Source organism: Urocampus carinirostris, chromosome 17 (assembly GCF_059441175.1).
Source record: "Urocampus carinirostris isolate Australia breed hairy pipefish chromosome 17, RoL_Ucar_1.0, whole genome shotgun sequence".
Taxonomy (NCBI): Eukaryota; Metazoa; Chordata; class Actinopteri; order Syngnathiformes; family Syngnathidae; genus Urocampus; species Urocampus carinirostris.
The window spans coordinates 2,582,054-2,603,347 of NC_142365.1; the positions used below are offsets into that span (position 1 = coordinate 2,582,054).

The following is a 21,294-nucleotide window of genomic DNA, read 5'->3' on the forward strand; positions in this document are numbered from 1 at the left end:
ATTTGGCTATTATTTCTTTCTTAAATGCAATAGTTGTACGCACTACTTTTCTTTTTTCACCTGTAGCAACTTTGCTGCTTGCACCGACTTTCTTCGGAGGCATAATTAGGGGCTAAAACACTCAGTTCACCGATATCTAAAGCGAAAGCAAAAAGAAGTGCGCGCGCTCGTCATAACAGTTCTTCGCGAGGGGTGGGTGTAATCTACACTCGTACGCCGCTCAGCATCGCACCCTAGCGTACCGGCGTTCGAACTCCGATTTTTTTGAACGAAAAGCGAAGCAAGAATTTCTCGAAATTTTTGGTCGAGAATCGATTCGTTCGAACTGAGAGGCGTTCGAAAACCGAGGTTCCACTGTATTTAAATTTTTTCTTCTTGGGTTTTTTACCTCACTGTGAATGTGTGAAACTGGAGTGTCATGCCCAATTTTGTTGTCACAATATGTTAACCCATTTTGTAACAATGACAATAAAGGTATATTCTATTCTATTCTATTTTGTGTTCTTCCTCTTCTGCTGTTTTTTGACCTAATACATGTGTCTTGTCTTCACAGAGTCTACTGGTCCAGCCAAGGTGGTAAGAGCTGGCAACCCTCCTAAGGCCAGACGTGGAGGAAAGGTAACTGTTCAGTTTTTGGCCTCATTATTCCACGCAATTTTAAGTGTTTATGACGCTTGAGTCTTACACAACATCCACAAACATTTTTCTAAGCATAATTAAGATAAAAGTCAAGGCAAGTCAAGTCACATTTATTTATATAGCCCTTAATCACAAAAATGTCTCAAAGGACTGCACAGGATTACAATGACCTGATCTCAAACCAACATGCGGGCAAGGAACAACTCAAAACCTCAGCGTGAGGAAAAAGAGAAACCTTGAGAAGGGACCTCACAAGTGGTATCCCCCCTTTCAGGATGACCAGGGTGAATTACATTTAGCATTACTATACACAAACATAGTAAACACTAGGTAAGATGTTGAAAATTTGTCCGGAAAGTGCATGACGGCAGCGACGCCCCCACCCTTAAACTAGTCCAGAAAGTCTATGACGGCCACGACGCAGTTTTCCCATCTCTGCCAGCCGGTCCATGCAGACGTTCACATGCTTCAGGTCAAACGCTGGTCCGCTGACTCACCTCAAATCGTCCTTCTCCTTCGTATCACCACCAGGCAGGCGGTCGTAAAAAGACACGACAATACACAATACAATCATAAGCTTTGGAATAGAAGTGTGTCTTAAGCCTCGATTTAAAAACTTCCATTGACGTTGCAGATCTTATCTCCGGAGGCAGGGCGTTCCATAACACCGGGGCCCGGATGGAGAACGCTCTCGAGCCCGCAGACTTCTTGGCTCTCGGAGTCACCAGTAGACCGGCATTTTCCGAGCGCAGACTCCGTGCAGGAACATAGGGGGAAATCAAATCAGAGAGATAAGAGGGTGCAAGTCCATGCAAACATTAATATGTTAATAGGAGAACCTTAAAGTCACAAAACAGTCTGACTTCCTCCCTCAACTTTGTCATTTTATCCCATGGCAAATGATGGGTTCCAAGTTCTAAATAGAATTTTTGTAAGGTTTTCCTGAGCCACCCAAAGAAAGTATGGCAGCCGAATCGTACACTTGAATTTAAATTCCTTTAGGTGATTTCGGCCCATACTGTGTGTTATTTTCACTTCTGTTGTACAACATACCGTAAATTCCGGACTATAGAGCGCACCTGATTATAAGCCGCACCCACCACATTTTAAGAGGAATCACGATTTTGTACTTACACAAGCCGCACCTGTATATAAGCCGCATGCGCCCACATTTAAACATGTAACACAAACACAAAATTAACCCAAACCCAACTTCAAGTCCCGCGATTGAAACTAAATGTCCTTCATTAAAGTCCACAGTTCAAAAATCACAGCCGGCAAAATGAACGGAATATGATACCGGTACTTAAGGTTTGATGCAGACCTGCAGAGTCCGGGTCCCGTCGAAAGTAATCCAAGGAAAATAGTGTATATTTCCAAAGGTAAGGGTGGGAAAAATATATCAGATGAACACATTTACTCACGCAACTCCTTTTTCTTTAACCGACTTTTACCCCCTCTTCTTTCTTTGTCTGTCCCTCACCTTTAGAGGTCCCCAATTAAAAACTCGGCACCCCGCGTTTGTTCCGCCCCTCATTTTTCGTTCACCCGTGCAAAACATATCAGAATAAGTCTCTAAAATAAATACATTACAAAAATATACAGTCGCAAATACATATTATACATGGGTTACACATATTTACAAAGAAAGACGGTACACCGAGAGAGTTTTCAAAGCTTTAATAATAATAATATAGCTTTGACAGGGCAGTTAATGGTAGCAACACTCGAGCGCCGCTAGCGGCTGTTAAAAAAATGACATAAATTGGCCGCATCACTGAGTAAGCCGCAGGGTTGAAAGTTAGGGAAAAAAGTAGCGGCTTATAGTCCGGAATTTACGGTATTAACAAAATGCGTTCTTTTGTGCTTGACGTCATGTTCTCCTCTGACTTTTTTGCCCAGGTCAGTGACTTTGGTGACACCACTAGCTGGCCCACCCCTGGGGAAATTGCAACAAAAGACATGCAGGTAGAATATGAATGTATTATTTGCCGTTGCTGCGGACACTTGCCCTATGACCTAGGTCTTGTGTGGGGGGAGCTTGTGGACCGGACACGCTCGTTTCAAACCGGGTTTACCGCATTTGCAGAAACATTCTTGCAAGGCTATCCTGAAAAATACCTCTGTTAAAAGGATTCCACCTTTCCTGTTTACTTCAGAAGATCAATTTTGAGAATACTTTGGACCGATGACTAGCCTATTTGCTATTAGGTTTTGGTGATGCATTGCGTTGATTTATTTTATTAGAGTGGTTTAATACATGAATAAATACCTGTATACAGGGTTGGGTATGGTTACTTAGTCCAATACCAAATAGGCTAATAAAAGACAAAAGAAACTCAATATGAATCATATGATGACTCACAACACGTGGTAAGGTTTCTCTCCTGGCTTTGATCTCTTTGATCTCCGGCAAAACGAACATCAAATGCGACAGAAACAAAATGAAAATAAATCCAAACAGCTTGCCGACATCATTTTTGCCGTTCCGTGTATTCCGTTACTCCCCAAGGCTGCACAAAATTGAGTCATTTTATTCCTATTGAGTTTCTTTTGTCTTTTATTAACATATTTGGTATTGGAGTCATCCAAAAGTAATTGAAAGTAATCCAGTTAAAGTAACCCAACCCTGCCTGTATATATACACATTTTCTTTGGTGGAAATGCTTGTACACACTCTTTGCTCCGTAATATACATGCTGTTGCAGGACTTGACAGCCAAAACCTTTATTTACCACTAGACCACCTGTTGTACACATGACATACTAAAAGGCATTAAAGGTTGTCTCATTCTATCCTCTCTTATTACTCACTGTGCCATAAACTGATTTGCATAGTGCATTTAGATAGAACAAAGTCTCCACTTCTTCACCTGTGCGTCAACAACGTTGTGAAAAACTGAAACAGAAAACCAAAAGTTTCTCAAGAGAAAACTTTACGAGATCTTTTACGTAGGTATAGATATTAAACCGAGAGGTTATTGACGCTTTGTGAGCCGGTGCGCCCTACTGTGTGGAAAATGCGGTAGTTGCATCTGCTACCATTGGAAAATTTAGTCTAGAGCAGTGTTCCCTCTAAGCTGCGCGCGTGCGCAATTTCGCACTGCTCGCACATTCTGAGCGCACAAGAAAATCTAGCCAGCGCACAAAAATGAGGGATCAAAATTATTAATTAAGAAGCGACTCAAGTCAAAGTTACAGTGCATGAAGGTCAAAATACATGAGTTCCCCTGAAGTTGTGTCCTAAATGCGGTATTTTGAAGTCGAGTCAAAGTAGAACGGAGTTGAGTAAAGTTAGTAGAGTTTGTCGTGAACCGGCTTCTTCGGCTCGTCTCACTAAAAGGAACCGGCTCTTTCTGGTCCTAAACGGCTCTTTGGGTTGTTTTTGCTTCTTTAATCCCAAAATGACCAAATATTATGTAAAATTATGCACAAAATGACTTCAAGGAAGGGGGGAATAGAACAAAAAAGAAAAAAATACCAAAATGAAAAAGGAGTGAAAAGCTGAGAAAAAAAAAGAAACAAAAGGAAGAGAAAATTAGAAAAAAGCCAGAAAAAAAGAAAAAGAAATGTAGGAAAAAAGTAAATAGAGAACAAAAAGAAAAAATAGCTCGGAAAAATAAACACAATGAGATTTTTTCAAAAGGAATTACACAAAAAAGTAGAAAAAAACATGGAAAAAAGAAGAAAAAGTTTGTGTTGCATTCAAATCATTTCCAATGTGAATCTTGTTGCCAACATTGTACTTCCACTCAAAAATGTGATTAAGTACAGTTCTGTATCTTACAAGCGACTCAATAAGCCCCCAAAAAATGTTAATATTATGTGACAAAATATATCAGGGAAAAAAAAGAAATGGATATCTTGTGAAAAACGTTTGTAGGCTGTACTACCTTTGCAATCGTACATGAGTCAATTCATTCAAAAGAGAAAAATAATTTTGCATTGCCGGAAACTCCGCAAAATGTAACGTGATGTCAAGTTTTGGACATGTTTGCTAATGAATTGTCTTGCCACACTTGGGATTATGGTGGCTCACTGTTGTTTCAAGCGTTGCTCACTGACTTTGTGTGAACACTCAGACCCATGGAAAATTACCGGGAACATTGGTCTAGAGCCCTGTGTATTTTCCTGATTGGCTTCACTGATTGATCTATGTAGTTGGAATATTTTTTCATCAAGTTATAGCCTCCTCCCCAAAAATGGTGAGTTTTGAATCTTAAGATTTAAGGCTTTAGTCACTCGAGTGCTTTATTTTCGATGCTGGTGTTCAAAGACGAGCTTAGAAGCGGTCTCTGCAACAGAAACCTGTCACTTAAAGCTGCCCGGCGACTTCAAATCCAGGTCCTGACCCCCTCCCACCTCTCACCTTGAGTCAAGCAGCAGCAACCTTTATGGTTGTCTGCTATTTTTGATCACCGCATTGAAGAGCGTGTCACAGAGAGCGTGGGTTCCCCGATTTAGACCAGTGGATCCCAGTAAGCGCCATGTAGCCCGCGGTCGTTGCTCAGCAGGAAAATGTGGGTCAAAGGGATAGGAATAAAATGCCACTGTTGGACAGGGCAAGGCTTGGGTGCACCGTGGCCAACGCCTGGGAAGGGATGTCCTTTTAGGGGGATACCCTTTTGGTCATCGTCCCCTGGGTGGGTGATGCTGCTGCTATTTTGGGGTACTGTACTTGCATCAAGTCATGGGGAGTTTGTACTGTGCATCCTGATATTTTTTGTGATTCAAAGGTACAGTGGAACCTCGGTTCTCGAAATCCTCTCTGTTAGAACAAATCGGTGTCCAACCAAAATTTTGGAGAAATTCTTGCTTCGCTGTTCGGTCAAAAAATCGGAGTTCCAACGCCGGTAATGCGTGAGTGGGTACGCTAGGGTGCCATGCTGAGCGGCGTACGGGTGTTTTAGCCCCTTATTATGCCTCCGAAGAAAGTCAGTGCAAGCGGCAAAGTTGTTACAGGTGAAAAAAGAAAAGTAGTGCGTACAACTATTGCATTTAAGAAAGAAATAATAGCCAAATATGAAGGAGGTGTGCGAGCGCCTTCTGCTGACCACCACAAAGGTAAGAAATCCTATCCATAGGATTACGATAACGCGAACGTACGATCAGCCTGGGTTAGCTTAAAGTTTACGTTAAACATTCAGGGTGTTGGAACGGAGCCCAACATTGAGGGTGTTGGAACGGAGCCCCCTTTCCAATGAACCGCTCACCACTTGTAGTGGAGACCCGGGTGCTAAATGACTTGTAAACAACCTGATTTTTTTTATTTTTACACGTACATGCTAGGGGAATCTTTCATACGGAAGATTACGATAACGTGAATGTACGATTAGCCTGGGTTAGCTTTAAGTTTACGTTAAACATTCAGAGTGTTGGAACGGAGCCCAACATTGAGGGTGTTGGAACGGAGCCCCCTTTCCAATGAACCGCTCACCACTTGTTGTGGAGACCCGGGTGCTAAATGACTTGTAAACGACCTGTTTTTTTAATTTTTACACGTTCATGCTAGGGGAATCTTTCGTACGTAATATTACGATAACGCGAACGTACGATTAGCCTGGGTTAGCTTCATGTTTACGTTAAACATTCCAGGTAAACATTCAGGGTGTTGGAACGGATTAAAACGATTTACATTATTTTTAATGGGAAAAATGATTTCGGTGATCGAACAAATCTGTTTTCGAACAGGGTTCTGGAACGGATTATGGTCGAGAACCGAGGTTCCACTGTATTCTCTTTAAAGAAGATTGATGAGCTTAATTTTGACACGCGCTTTAGTTCTGTGATTAGTGAGTTGACTTTGTCTGGAAAGGGAAAGTCTAGTTGGTGGTCGTACCAGTTTTTGGAACCGCCAAAGAATTCCGGATGCCCCCGCTCCTTTTCTGTTCAGTTTTTGATGGGTAGTGCGTATGTTTTCATGGTTACTTGTTATTGTGAATAACCTTTAAAATGTTGGCAAACAAAGCTCTGGTTGAATATCGGCAGTCCAGCTAAAAGGTTACCGAGGTTTAGAGGCCCACAACCAGTTTATCAGTGGCTGGGTTCGAGAGGTCTTTGTGTGCAAAATCAACAGCCTTTTGTCTACTCACTGCTAAGATAAGTGCCGGGTAGACCTAAGTATTGTCTTGACTTTGTTTTCAGTAGGCACTAGAGACCTAGTTCATTGATTTACTAGTATGGGTTAACTTAAAAAGATCCAGTGGCTCTACACCGAGTCCTTCCCTGATGATTTTAATTATGTCGCCGATAATACGGCCATGCTACCCTGACAACGCCTGATTTCGGGAAGCTAAGCAAGCTTTGGCCTGGTTAGTACTGGGGGAATATAAGCTGCTGTAAATACGTCATTTGGCACACGCTCTGCTGTGGCGGGACTAACTGTACCCCCTTGGTGCAGTTGGTAAAAACGTTTCCCTAAGGGTACCAAATAAATTGAATTATTCAAGGGTGAACATTGACAGTCTGTGTTGTCATCATGGTACAAGGCATATGGTTTGCCTGTTGAATAAAAGTTCTGTAAGAAGTTGCAAACTAGTTCAACGGGCTTTTAAGGCTTCACAATTACAAAATGTAAATAAACATTTCAATTTTTTGACTTACGTGGAGAGAATCAGAGAAGTACGGAGAGTTGGTCGCTAGCTTTAGGAAGAGACTAAGTACTGTTTGTTATCGCTGGCACTTGGCAAAAAAAGCAAATGTCTGGCCTGACAAGGTATGTTAAGTCACCAGTCAACAAGTCTTTGTCAAATGTCTATCTGTTCCTGATCACCAATCTGGTTCAGAACAGACTCTCGCATAAGACTACGATTCGGGTGTTGGGTCTGCTCCATTAAGCCTCAATAACCATGTTCGTCGTCTCCTCGTGGACAATTCTCTTCTTCTCTCGCCCCGGGAGGTAACTTAAGCAGGGAGACGAGAAAAACATGACTTACAACTTCCTCTTTAAATCGACCAGCCAATAACAAAAGTGTAGACCAGGGGTCGGCAACCTATGGCTCGCGAGCCATATATGGCTCTTTCTATGAGTACCTGTGGCTCAGAGACAAATTTGATTGCATGCAAATTTTCTCCGTCTCATTCAAAATTTGAGCCATTAATCCTGTTGAGATACACGCAAAGCCAAACCAAAGCTGAATTGCAATGCAGTACTTCGCAGAATATACAGGGCACGTTTTTCACTACAATTTACAGTCAAGGTGTCACACAAAAAAAACTCGTTTTGGCTGTACAACGCTAAAGAATCCTTTATATAAAAGCTCACTATATAATCTGTGTTCAGTGTTAAGATACCTTATGATGAAATCCACAGAACAAACTGTAAATACGCCAAAACACCGGAAGAGAATTTAGTTATTTGATTGGGTGAGTGGGAGGGATGGGTGGAGCTATGCAAAAAAGTGCAAGCACTCCCTCCCATCTCTCTCCCTACGCCGTCTGCGCCAAAGGTAAGCACATCAGGCTCCCTGTTTGCAGAATGTTGTGACGTTTTTAAGAAATAAGTGCTTGCATCTGGTTTTGAAACCAATATGTATGAAAAAAAAGTGTCAAAATGAGTTGAACCGATCTTGAGTCATTGCAAGAAAGAGACAATTTTAAAGTGGTATGTTTGTTGATTTTGGGACACGGGCTCTTTTCATAATTTTGATCAAATCATCAAAAATAAATGTGCTGAAGACTAAGCTTTTGTCTGCGGCGCGGGTTTAGCAATTTAGTGAATTTGTCTCATTTGGTTTAGATAGATAGATACTTTCTTCATCCCCGTAGGGAAATTCACACTTCCAGCAGTCTACCCCGTTGTTTATTAACAGATGAACATGATGCCCTAGGGGTGCTTGTAGCGAAGTGGATGACGTCACGCCAGTCCAAACATTCGACATCCCTGCGGCAGATGGAAAACTTTTCTTTGTGAAAATCCAGGGATACACCACCTCGTGTTAGCAAGTCCGCCTCCTCTCCGATTCCCCCCGGCTTTCGTGTCTCTGTTTAGCGGCGTTGAAGCCGGATTGCTCCGGGTAGCTCCGGGTGGCTACACGTTAGCGTCCGGAATGCTAAACGTGAGCCACGTTTCCGCAAAACACAGCAACTGCGCTCCCCGTGCGCTTCGATGTTTTCCACCAGCACTCGATGATCTTATTTGGTCGTGAGTTCGCATTTACCATGATTACGGATGGTACCGAAGACTTATAACGCCGCTAGCCGCTTCGCTAGCTCCGGCTTTTCCTCCACGATAGGCCCCTTCACCACGCCGGCACGAGAATTTTTCAGGGCAAGGAGTTGAAATTCCTTGAATACACGCATTTCTTGTGCGTTGAAACCCATGTCCATAGGATAGAAGTAATCCATAGTGTAGTTGTCTTTCCCGAAATAAAATTAATATATTTTGCTTTTATGGTTCCTGACCCATGGTGTAGACCCACGATAGCATGAAACCGCATCGGTTGGACTCATCCAGTATGGCCGACTGTTTACACAGGGGTATATAACACTCTGCTTAGGCTTCAAGAGTTTTTCGTAGATCACAAAAAATCATGTGACCTAACGGGCAGTCTTAGGTTTATTCCCATCTCATTTGTGTCTGTCAGCAGTTTTATTTTCTTTTGTTTGTGCGTGTTGTTTTTGTCATCTCGGTCCACGTCATTGTCTCCTCTAAATTGCTCTTCCCCCCCTTCCTCCCTCCTTTCCTCTCTTCAGATCGAGGCAGTGACACGGACCGTGTCCTGCCCACCGACTGTCAGGCAGGTCAGAGACTCGTGGAGATCCACTGTAAGTGTCGGCCGGCAGTTTTGTAAAATGCCTGTAACCTGCCTGCCTGTTGACAGCAACTTGCTGTATATTAGCCATGGTTAACATGAATCCGGCCCGCCACAAATTTCTGAGTATGTAAAAAAAAAAAAAGTGAGTCTCTAGGTCATTTCGATCAAACTAAGGATTTGTTTAAATGAATGACAACCGAATGCTCCCTCTGCCCCCTACAAAGGCGTCAAGGATATATTTTCAGCTCTAGTAGAACCAGCCTAGTAGTTTGATCTGATGTAGTCTAATTTTGCTAAAACTTTTCTTTTGTACCATAAATTCCGGACTGCCGAGCGCTCCTGATTATAAACCGCACCCACCACATTTTAAGAGGATAACCGCTTTTGTACTTACACAAGCCGCACCTGTATATAAGCCGCATGCAGCCACATTAAAACATGTAACACAATCACAAAAGTAACCCAAACCCGACTTTAAGTCCCGCGATTGTAACTGAATATAAAGTACACAGTCCAAAAACCACAGCCGGCAAAATGAACGGAAAATGATACCAGTACTTAAGGTTTGATGCAGACCTGCAGAGTCCGGGTCCCGTTGAAAGTAATCCAAGGAAAAAAAGTCTATTTCCAAAGGTAAGGGTGGGAAAAATATATATCCAATATTTTCCGCTGCATCCAAAAACACGTCTCACCTTTACTCCACTTCCCGTCAACCCCCGTTGTTTTCGCCCCTTCTTTTTGATTCGCCTGTGGAAAACATATCAGAATAAGTCTCTAAAATAAATACATTACAAAATTGTACAGTTGCAAATACATATTATACATGGTTACACATATTTACAAAGAAAGACGGTACACCGAGAGAGTTTTCAAAGCTTTAATGATAATAATATAACTTTCATCCCAAACCGTGACTGTGACAGGTAGCAACACACTACTAGCAACACGCTCGCAAAATAGCTCTGTTTCCTTCTTTATTGGATTGCTCGATTGCTTTTAGCTTGAAAAAATCGTCATGTGCCTTTCTTTTTGCAATTTGCATCATGAGGGTAAGTTTACGCTAATTTAATTTGTGCACAAGCTAAGAAGTTGCAGTCTTCCTCGGCGCATATATTCCTGCGGTCTAAATCTCAAGCGCTGCTGGCGGCCGTTAGAAAAATTACATAAATTGGCCGCATCACTGAATAAGCCGCAGGGTTGAAGGTTTGGGAAAAAAGTAGCGCCTTATAGTCCGGAATTTACGGTAGTTTTTTTTTAATTCCAAACCAGCAGGACAATTAAGGCAAAATATGATAGTTTTTTCATAGCTCTCACTTGAGTTTATTGAGTGGTGAGTTGGTTCAGGTGTAAAATTGCATTCACTCTACTGTTAAAATAAACCTGTTAATGCATGAATGACAAACATTGGAATCCTTTTTATTCCCTATTGTTTGTGATTCATTGTGTTATGCTTAGAAAAGATCCCTTGTTATCCATGATTCTACTATTTAGTATTCACTACCAGGGTTGGGTAGGGTTACTTTAACTGGATTACTTTCAATGACTTTTGGATGACTCCAATACCAAATATGCTAATAAAAGACAAAAGAAACTAAAAAGGAATCAAATGATGACTCACAACACGTGGTAAGCTTTCTCTCCTGGCTTTGATCTCTTTGATCTCCGGCCAAACTAACATATAATGCGACAGAAACAAAATGAAAATACAGTGGGACCTCGCTACTTCGTGGTTCGACGTTCGCGGCTTCTGAGCGTCGCAGTCTGTAATGGTTAAAAAAAAAAATATATATTATTTTATTTTAATTTTTTTGGAAGGGGCGTCGCTGCTTTGCAGATTTTCACTTTTTGCGGGTTTTTTCGGCGGAACGTCAGCGGGATAAGGCGGCCGTCTGGATGGGATGGGGGAGGGTGGGAGTCGGCGGAGGTCAATCCCCGGCCGTGCGACAGAGCGAGTTCGGCGGACCCGGCGTCACACGGCACGACGTGAAAAAAGGCGGCGGGCGTGATCGAGCTACCCCCGTAACTGGGGGGAGCACGCTCGTCCGACGACCCCAGTAGCGCGGCACAACGACAGGTGGCTGTCCGCGCGCGGCGGGCGAAAGGCGGCGGACATGCGCGGGACCCCCGTAACTGTGTCGGTGTCATGCGTTTCGCGCCCGAAAGTACTCGTGGCTCGCTCGCGGGAGCGACCGAACGGCACCCGCGGTGCGGCGCAAATAAAAACCCTGTCGTGAATTTGTCTCCAATCGTCCCGAGCGGACGTAAAATCGCCCAGCTGTACGACTCTTAGCAGGTGGATCACTCGGCTCGTGCGTCGATGAAGAACGCGGCTAGCTGCGAGAACTAATGTGATTTGCAGCTGCGATTGGCTGGCAACCAGTTCAGGGTGTCTCCTGCCCACTGCCCGGAGATGGCTGGGATGGGCTCCAACCCCCCCGCGACCCTAATAAGGATAAGCGGTGCAGACAATGAGATGAGAATTTATTTATTTTTATTTTTTTTTGGAAGGGGCGTCGCTACTTCGCAGATTTTCACTTATCGCGGGTGGTTTTGGTCCCCATTAACCGCGATAACCGAGGTCTTACTGTAAATCCAAACAGCTTGCCGACATCATTTTTGCCGTTCCATGTATTCCGTTACTCCCCAAGCCTGCACAAAATGTCGTCATTTTATTCCTATTTAGTTTCTTTTGTCTTTTATTAGCATATTTGGTATTGGAGTCATCCAAAAGTCATTGAAAGTAATCCAGTTAAAGTAACTCTACCCAACCCTGTTCACTACCAAAGTAGGCCGTATGATATACCATAATACTGAAGAACTACGGTAAACTCAAAATATTAAGTTCCGAGTCTTGATCCAGCCCCAGAGCCAAACTTTGTTTGATATCCCTGCTGTATATGATTAGCTGCTAGCGCTAGGCGTAACCACTAAAAATAATATGCAAGATGTCAAATCATAAAAGTAGTTGAGTGCTCGTCTTGGGATCAAGGGATCCCAGTTCGAATCCCGGCTCGTCCGTGTTACATGTCGAAGTGTCCTTGGGTAAGACACTGAACCCCTAATACCCCCAATAAGCAGGTTAGCGTCTTACATGGCTGCAATGCAAGGCCGCTATTGGGAAATGTGAAGCACATTGTAAAGCGCTTTGGGAAGTTGAGTACTAATAGTTTAACACATTTGTTTTCTGATTTAATTTGCGCGATATTGTGTACGATACTGTCACATTTTTTTTAAATAGTTGAAGCAAAACATGAATTCAAAACTAAGGATACGTGACATAGGTGAGAAGTATACCATACTTTGACTAATTTAGTGAATAGAATAGAATATACCTTTATTGTCATTATTACAAAATGGGTTAACATAGTGTGACAACGAAATTGGGCATGACACTCCAGTTTCACACACTCACAGTGAGGTAAAAAAAGCCAAGAAGATATGGAACAGAGAGGAGTGGAGGTGCTGCATGAATGAAAATGGATTTCAACAGCATTTGTAGTCCTTAACACGCCACTCACAGTTTGTCCTCACCCTCATCGCTTGTATTTGTCGTACACCATTCAAAACTTTGCCAGTCGACGGAAGATTACGTGGATTAGGTATTGTGGACACGTGCTGTCGTTAATCCGTGTTCTGTGGGGAAATGTTGGGAGTGTAGGCACAGTGCTAATCTCGCTGCTCTGCTTTCACTTGAGGCCTCTCTTTTCCAGGAATGTTTGAATGGAGGCAATTATCTATCGACTTCTTGCTTTGACGGTTGTTTGTATTTTGAAAAATGAAGCGGTTTCAAATTTGAGATTGGACTCTGGCAGTGTTCCCGATAAGGTGCCCACACATTATCAGCGCACAAGAAAATCTAGCCAGCGCAATGTTCCCTCTACTGCGTGTGTGAGTTTTTCGAGAACCGGCTTTTTCGGCTCGGCTCACTAAAAGGAACCGGCTCTTTCGGGTCCCAAACGGCTCTTCAGGTTGTTTTTGCTTCTTTCATCCCTATATGACCAAATATAATGTAAAATGATGCACAAAATGACTTAAAGGAAGGGGAGAGTAGAACAAAAAAGAAAAAAATAACAACATGAAAAAGTAGTGAAAAGCTGAAAAAAAAGAAACTAAAGGAAGAGAAAGAAGAAGAAGAAAAAATTCAGAAAAAAAGCCAGAAAAAAAGAAAAAGAAAGAAAGGAAAAATGTAAATAGAGAACAAAAAGAACAAAAGTAACAGCTAAGAAAAAATACACAATGAGATTTTTTTTAAAAGGGATTTAAAAAAAAAACAAAAAAAAACAGGGTAAAAAGAAAAAGTTTGTGTTGCATCCAAATATCTTCCAATTATACCAAGTCAATCTTGTTGCTAACATTGTACTTCCAGTAAAAAATGTAATCAAATGCAGTTATGTATCGTGCAACTGACTAAATAAGCCCCCAAAAATGTTAATATTATGCGACAAAATATATCAGGAAATAAAAAGAAATGGATATCTTGTGAAAGAATTGTAAGAACAAACGATGTTTGTAGGCCGTACAACCTTTGCAATCGTACATGAGTCAATTCATTCAAAATTGAAAAATAATTTTGCATTGCCGGAAACATGTTTGATAATGACTCAGTTGCCACACTTGGGATTGCCGTTGCTCACTGTTGTTTCAAGCGTTGCTCACCGACTTTGTGTGGACGCTCAGACCCCTGGAAGATTAGAGGGACCATTGGACTCGGGGTTCTTGATGTGTTCGGTGGCGTTTTTACAGTCTGCTTTGATGCAATTTCCCTTCGGGAATGAATAAAGTATCTATCTATCTATCTATCTATGGCCCCCTGTGCGAAGAACTATGTCCTGATCGTGATGACGTCAACTGTTTGATGCGTCCTCATAATTCTGCTTCCTTCTCATTTCTGAATTGACTTCATCCACTGTGCGTATATTGGCGACACCAAACATGCAGTGTTCTGGTTTGCCCGCGTCCCTGCATCCTAGACGCATCATTTTTGCTGGGGACGCATGGTCTCAAATCAACGTGCGTCCCTGGGACGCAACTTTTTTGACACAAAATTATCATTTTTACCCGATTACATTTCTTTAAACAAAGATTTACCGCACTCCAAACTTTTCGTCAGGCAGATCCGGCAGATGTTGTTTTGGTCTCACGGTTCGAGTTTTCGTCCGCACGCCGATCTCGAGTTGTGTGGTGAAAAGTCCGTCTCTTTTTAGAGAACCGGCCTTTTTGGCTCAACTCATTCAAGAGAGCCGGATCTCCAACGGCTCACTTGCTTTGATGCATTATATTCCGAATGATGATGTTGTATAAAGAAGTTAAGAAAAAAAGGAAGTATAAAAGGAGAAAATGAAAAAAAGACAGGTTTGTGGTTATCCCTTTAATCGGTATATTATTACCAACAATAATTTGATGCAGAAAATGAATGAATAATTTGATGATTAAAACTGAATGAACATATAGATTTATATTATATATTTGTCACCGATTTACAATTTCAACCTGGATAAGACTAAATTTTGGGGAGCCATAGATCTCTATTGGGACCCATAGATTTTTGAGCATGCGAGTCCCCGGGAGGTAAAATGAACACTGAACATGTAAAAATGAGAGCAGAAATAATTCAGCGTTTCGAATTTGAGCAGGAAATGCTTTCGATTCAAATTTACCGTTTAGGAAGGGGGACCCATGTGAACCGGTTATTGTTATTTCCCAGAGGGAATTGGGCGTTCTGGTTTAAGTTGGTGTCGTCCACAGAGGCAGGAGTATTGTATTTATTAGCGTGTCACGCGCATTCATTGCGATCTCATCGCCTTATATGAATTCACAGTACCAGAGACAAATGTTCGGGAATGGAGAACACAGAAAGTTGTCCTGAAAGATAAGCGCTTAAAGCACGACAAGGGAAACGACTCTTTAGTGTATCTGCAGTGTTCATTTGAGCTGTGAAAAGTGATGGGTCCCGGGGACTCGCATGCTCAAAAATCTAGGGGTCCCAACAGAGATCTACGGGTCCCCAAAATTTAGTGTTATCGAGGTTGAAATTGTAAATCGGCGACAAATATATAATTTAAATCTATATATTCATTCTGTTTTAATCATCAGTTAATTAGTAATACAAAGCAGTTATCACTTCGGATTTTTCAGTTCATATATTCTTTGTGGTTTGCTGTCCCGTCACAGTTGTAATGCCTTCTCAAGGTCCAATCCATTATCCTCCTCAGAGCGTCACCAGGAATATAATTTAGTCCATTTTGGCTGAAAAGTCCTTTTCTTGCTAAGAGTATTCTTTAGTTTTTCTTTCGTCGAATCGCTTGCCTCAACACACGTGTTTTCCTTGCCTTCGCGATCTCTGAGGAATTTGTCTGCCGTTTTTTTCGTGCCGGAATTATTGCCGTTGTTAGCACTTTCTGGATTATTAGAAATGACCAATTTTGTGTTGTTTTTCACCTAATAATTTTTCGGAGGCATACTTTTCTTTCATTCGACACCGAGCACCACAACAATGACGTCATCTCGGAGCAACGAGATCTCGTTTGCCGAGATCGGCGTGCAGACGAAAACTCGAACCGCGAGACCAAAACAACAATGGCTTATCTGCCTGATGAAAAGTTGAGTGCGGTAAATCTTAAAGAAAAGTAATCGGGTGATTATGACAAATTTGTGTCAAAAAAGTTGCATCCCGGGGACGCACGTTGATCGGACACTATGCGTCCCCAGCAAAAATGAAACGTCTAGGACGCAGGGACGCGGGCAAACTAGAACACTGTATCTGATGATGAATCTGACTTTTAAGGGCATAAAATAAATACTTTGACAAATTTGGCTGTCAATAAATGATTTGAATGGCGGCCCCATGTATTCTACAACCTTTTGCACTTTCAATATTTAGTTTCAGCTGGAAAAAGATTTTTAATTTGGGTTGCGCTATACACAAAACAATAGGGTATTTCTTCCATACCCTTTTAAGTCCTGACCCATTTTTATGCCTGAATTAAGGTATCAATGAATACATTGAGACGGACTTCACTTGAAATAGTTGCAAGCCTCATTAATATATATTTTTAAATTTATACTAAGCAGGAGGGTTAACTTTTCACTCTGGTGGAATTCTGTTTAATAATACTGCCAGCGAAGTGAATATGCATTCTGCTGCATTCCACTAGGCCCACAAAAGGATATCCACAAAGAAGGAGATCAAGGAGAAGCGCGAGAACAACGAGGAGAGCAAGGAGAACCTCAAGACCAACAAGTCGGACGATTCTGGAGAGGAGAAGAACGGAGACGATGACTCCCAGAAGAACGGACAGAAGAAAAAAGGTGAATTCCGTCACATTTTGGGGTCCTAACTCAAAGGAGTTTCGAGTGAACGGTGACGTTCGGATCAAATGCAAAGTGACATGGTTCTGTGAGTATGTTTTTCCCCCTTTATTACGTGGTTAGCCGCGAATATTTTTAACTTTTTCTCTTAAGTGGTTCATCTTCACCTCATTCCCTGCTTTCGAGATGGTACAGCACATCGGCTCGCTACAACGGGTCAGGTGCAATCGACATTTCGTTCTGTGTACATTGTTACACAGAATGACAATACAAGGAAATTATTATTATTATTATCTTTTGAAAGCCGGCGTTTCGTTTTCCACTTTGTCCCCCCGGTCAAAACGCATCATTAACTGATATCTTTTGTGCCCCCTGCTGGCCAGCAGTGACCATGCAGCTGACTGAATGTTTTTGTTTTAACGTTTTACTGTTTCTTTCCTCAAATTTGGTTTTCCTCGAAATGCAAGGTTCAATTAAGGTTTGGAACTGTTGTTGAGAAAATCCTAAAAGGCTACAGATAGATATATAGATAGATAGATACTTTATTCATCCCCGCAGGGAAATTCACATTTCCATTTTCTATAATTGTACAGTTTTCTTGTTTCTGTCTTACTACAAAACACATTTCTGTTGTGATGAAATGGGAGGGGACGGCCAACTACCTCTTGTCTCTAAGCCAGGGGTGTCAAACTCATTTGAACTCGGGGGCCACACGATAGAACAAACATTCTGTCGGGGGCCGGACTAGTAGATTCAAGAGAAAGAAAAAGAGAGAAAGAGGAAGGGAAAAGGAGAGAGGGCGGGACAAAGAAAGAAAAAGAGGGAGAGAGCGTGAGAAACAAAAGATAAAAAGTCGTGAGAGAGGGGGAAAAGAAAGTGAGAGGAAGAAAGAAATCCATAGAGAAATGGTAAGACGGAGAGAAAAGAGAAAAAGCGCGAAGGGTATGAAAAGAGAAAGAGAAAAAGAGAGACAGAGAGTGAAAGAGACAGAGACAGAGTGGGAGAAAAGGGGTGGAAAGAAAGAGCGAGGGAGAAATAAAAACAAGTACAGTGTCTTTGTGAGACTCATCTGGCTTTGGCAACAGAAAGAGAGAAAAGGAAAAAAAGAAGTTAGAGCAATAGAAGTTAAAAAGACACAGGGAGAGAAAGAGGCAAAGAGCAACAAAGGAAGAGAAAAAGAGAGACACAGAGAGTGAAAGAGACAGAGTGGGAGAAAAGGTGTTGAAGAGAGAGAGAGAAAAAAATAAATACGTTCAGTGTCTTTGTTGGAGGCACCTGGCTTTGGCAACATCAAGTTGACATATTTCAACCTGCATCTTGTTTTTCTCTTGCGCTTCTCTGAGTGTTGTCTCGCGCGCCGGATTCAATCCCTTAGCGGGCCTGATCTGGCCCGTGGGACGCCTCTTTGACACCTGTGCTCTAAGCTGTTTAATGAAACATACCCCCAAATTCAATCTGGGACTTCTTAGTTAGTGTGAAAAGATTGTCCTTATTGGTGGTGTCCGTAACATCAAAATATTCTCGTTTCTGACGCCATCTTCTGGCTGAAATAATCACTGCAACCCTGTCATGCTCTTTTGTATGTGCGTGCAAGTGCAATGCCACTCAAATTGTCTCTTGATCTTTCATCTTTTTGGGGTTTGAGTTGGCATTTGGACTGTATTTGAAATCTTTTCATTCTTTCACCATTTTCATGGTAGAATCAAAAAAACTCCCTCTAAAAGAAATCTGTTTTTTTACCGTTTTGAGATGAAGTTTTAGTTTTATATCGCTGTCGGCTAGCGAGTTACTCCGAAACTTGTAAATGGAGGTGCACTTTCAACACAAATGCTCACAAATATGATTTCAATGTTTCTGATCTTACTAACTCTGCACAGTATTTGTTTTCAATTTGTAGCCTGGAAAAACAGTTCAACCGATGAAATCCAACTTACTTTGAATGAATGAAAACTTTATTCGAACATCAAAATAAAAACAGAACAAAAACTCAACAACAAAATAATGTTATAATATGTTCGGAAAGGAGTAGTAAGAAGCAAATGCTTATATTACCTACCAATGATATAGCTTCAGAGTGGTGCCTACCAAATAAATACTGTATTTTCCGCACAATGAGGCGGACCGGAATATAAGGCGCACCTCCAAAACTATTCTTATGTGATATTTACCGCCCCATATATAAGGCGCAACAGACTATAAGGCACAGGGTATTCATTCAGATTATGTCAGTACATTTTGTAAACATACACTTTTAATGACAAACGAATGAATGAATAAATGAAAACTTTATTCGAACATCAAAATAAAAACAGCACTAAAACAATAACTCAAAAAAATAAGGTTACATAATATGTTCGAAAAGGGGTAGTAAGAAACAAATGCTTATAGTACCTACCCCTTCATCTTCCCCACCAAATATACCATTGATATAAAACATTTTTAATGATATTAATAATAAGTTATGATATAAGAAAAGCAACAATAACACAAAGTTAACTAGACGCACTATTCCCAATATCTTGTATCACCTATTTTCTTCCTCTCTGTATTCCGCCAGGAATGTATTTTTGTATTTAAATTCGAACACATGAATAGTTGGACATCGTTTGGTCTCGTCTTGTAAATTGTTTCAAAGCTTGACTCCACACACAGACACGCACATCCTTTTCCTGGTGGTTCTCACCCTTGGGATTAGAATAGAATAGAATAGAATATACCTTTATTGTCATTGTTACAAATGGGCTAACATATTGTGACAACGAAATTGGGCATGACACTCCAGTTTTACACATTCATAGTGAGGTATGAGCAAGAGATAAGGAACAGAGAAGATAATGTTATAAGACAAGGGGGATAAGGCTATAGTTATAATTTACATGGTATTTACACAAGAAATGTCGGCATGTGGGATGTTACATACAGGGTTGTCGTGATAACGTTGGTATCGTAACGGTTGTGCAATATTGCATTTGGTGCAAAGTCATCATAGTGCAAAAATAGTCAGCATGAAACAGGAAATGGTCAGACATTGTGCAATTTGAGCATTAAACGTAGTGCAGTCGACATGTGCAAGAACAAGACATTATGAATTCACGACAGCACCTTAAGTTATAATTTCCCTTTTTCCGATTGAATAAATTATGAATGTTTTCTGGCACTATGTTTTTGTCGAATTTACCGCCATACACAGTTTATTCCCGTTGTTCTATTTTTCCCTCCGTAATAATTCTTTGATACTCGACCGTTGTGACCCGAAACAGGAAACAAACAGAAGTGGGTGCCCTTGATGATCGAAGGACCTCGAGAGCGCTCGGCCTCCCGAAATAACAGCAGGCAGAACGAAAACTCTCGCCTGCCGCCCAACGCCAGGAACGACCTCAGAGGTAACGAGCGCTAGGCTGGATAATCGAGGTTTTACACACACGACTCGTTCCCACTTCGTCGGGGTTCGTACGGGTGTTTGAAATCCTTAAAAAGGCTTGAATTTGAATGTTGTGTTTTCAAGGTCAGAAAAAAATGCTTAAATGCTCGAAATTGTCCGCTATTGCCATGTTTCTTGGCGGTCTGACTCTCTAGCAACAAATGATGTAGGATTTTTAGAAACTGTGATCCCGACATGCCTGCTCTCGGTCATTGTGGCGTCGTCACGTTAAGCGTCACCGCTCCCTGCTGGCTAGAAAACCGTCTTTTTTGCCTCGGCTCCCAAATTGTTCCACAAAATTTAGATTTTCTTGTTTTAATCATATACTGTCAAAAATAAGAAAATATGATGCACTAACTTATTGAGTCACGAGCACTTTCCTATGTTCCTCAGAGGATTCCTGCATGTGTGCAATTGAAAGTGCTTGAATTTGGCCATAAATAGGTGTAGGAACCCCGCTAAATGCTTGAACGCGCCTTTGCAGATTGGCACAGTCAGAAGTACGAGCGGGAGTGGCGCGACGACCACGACGAGGTTTCCAGCGTGAAGAGCGAGGGGGCGCCGTTGCGCGGCGGCTTCAGAGGACGCGGACGTGGCCGGGGGAGAGGCCGAGGAAGAGGCCGCGGCCGAGGTACGGACATAGCTAAGAATAGCTCTCGCGGCAACCGCTTTGCTGACCTCCTGCAAAACTTGGCTACGGTTTCTTTTTCTCAGTTTCTGTTTGGGTTGCCGTCCAAAACGGTAGCTTTTTTTCTTTTTATTGCTCATTTTTATGCTTGGAATCTAGAGTTCGGTCTTTTAGAGTGAAGGGCCTACTGAAGTTGGATTTTATTGGCGTTTATGAAAGTGGGACGAATCCTTTTGGAAACGACTGTATTTTCTGGGCTATGATGCGCACCAAAAACCCAAAATGGTCCATAAATTTGAATGTGCGGACAAAATGGGTAATGCATTACCATATTTGTGCAATTATTGATGATTGGGTAAAGAAAATCGATCCAGGTAGGATTAACCATAGCTAGCCACCAGGCGGCTAGGTAAATGGATAGTTGATCACAATTGCATAACATGGGATGCAACGGGAATCAAGCCCGTATCTTGGCGGGAAGAGTGCTGGATCCTATCCATCGGACCAATGCCTTTCTGTGTGTTGTCTGTAACCCTGCTGATT

The 21,294-nt window shown here is 41.8% G+C and overlaps 1 protein-coding gene across 4 annotated transcripts in view; it reads left to right on the forward strand.

Annotated features, from left to right (window-relative positions):
• larp1 (La ribonucleoprotein 1, translational regulator) overlaps positions 1-21,294 on the forward strand; it is a 70,667-nt gene that overhangs the window by 22,026 nt on the left and 27,347 nt on the right. For all 4 annotated transcript variants that reach the window (XM_088320733.1, XM_088320735.1, XM_088320734.1 and 1 more), the window contains exons 2-7: positions 554-618; positions 2,542-2,607; positions 9,333-9,404; positions 16,549-16,702; positions 19,963-20,085; positions 20,608-20,754. In XM_088320733.1, the coding sequence (XP_088176859.1) occupies positions 554-618; positions 2,542-2,607; positions 9,333-9,404; positions 16,549-16,702; positions 19,963-20,085; positions 20,608-20,754 (627 nt within the window). The remainder of the gene's footprint in view (positions 1-553; positions 619-2,541; positions 2,608-9,332; positions 9,405-16,548; positions 16,703-19,962; positions 20,086-20,607; positions 20,755-21,294) is intronic.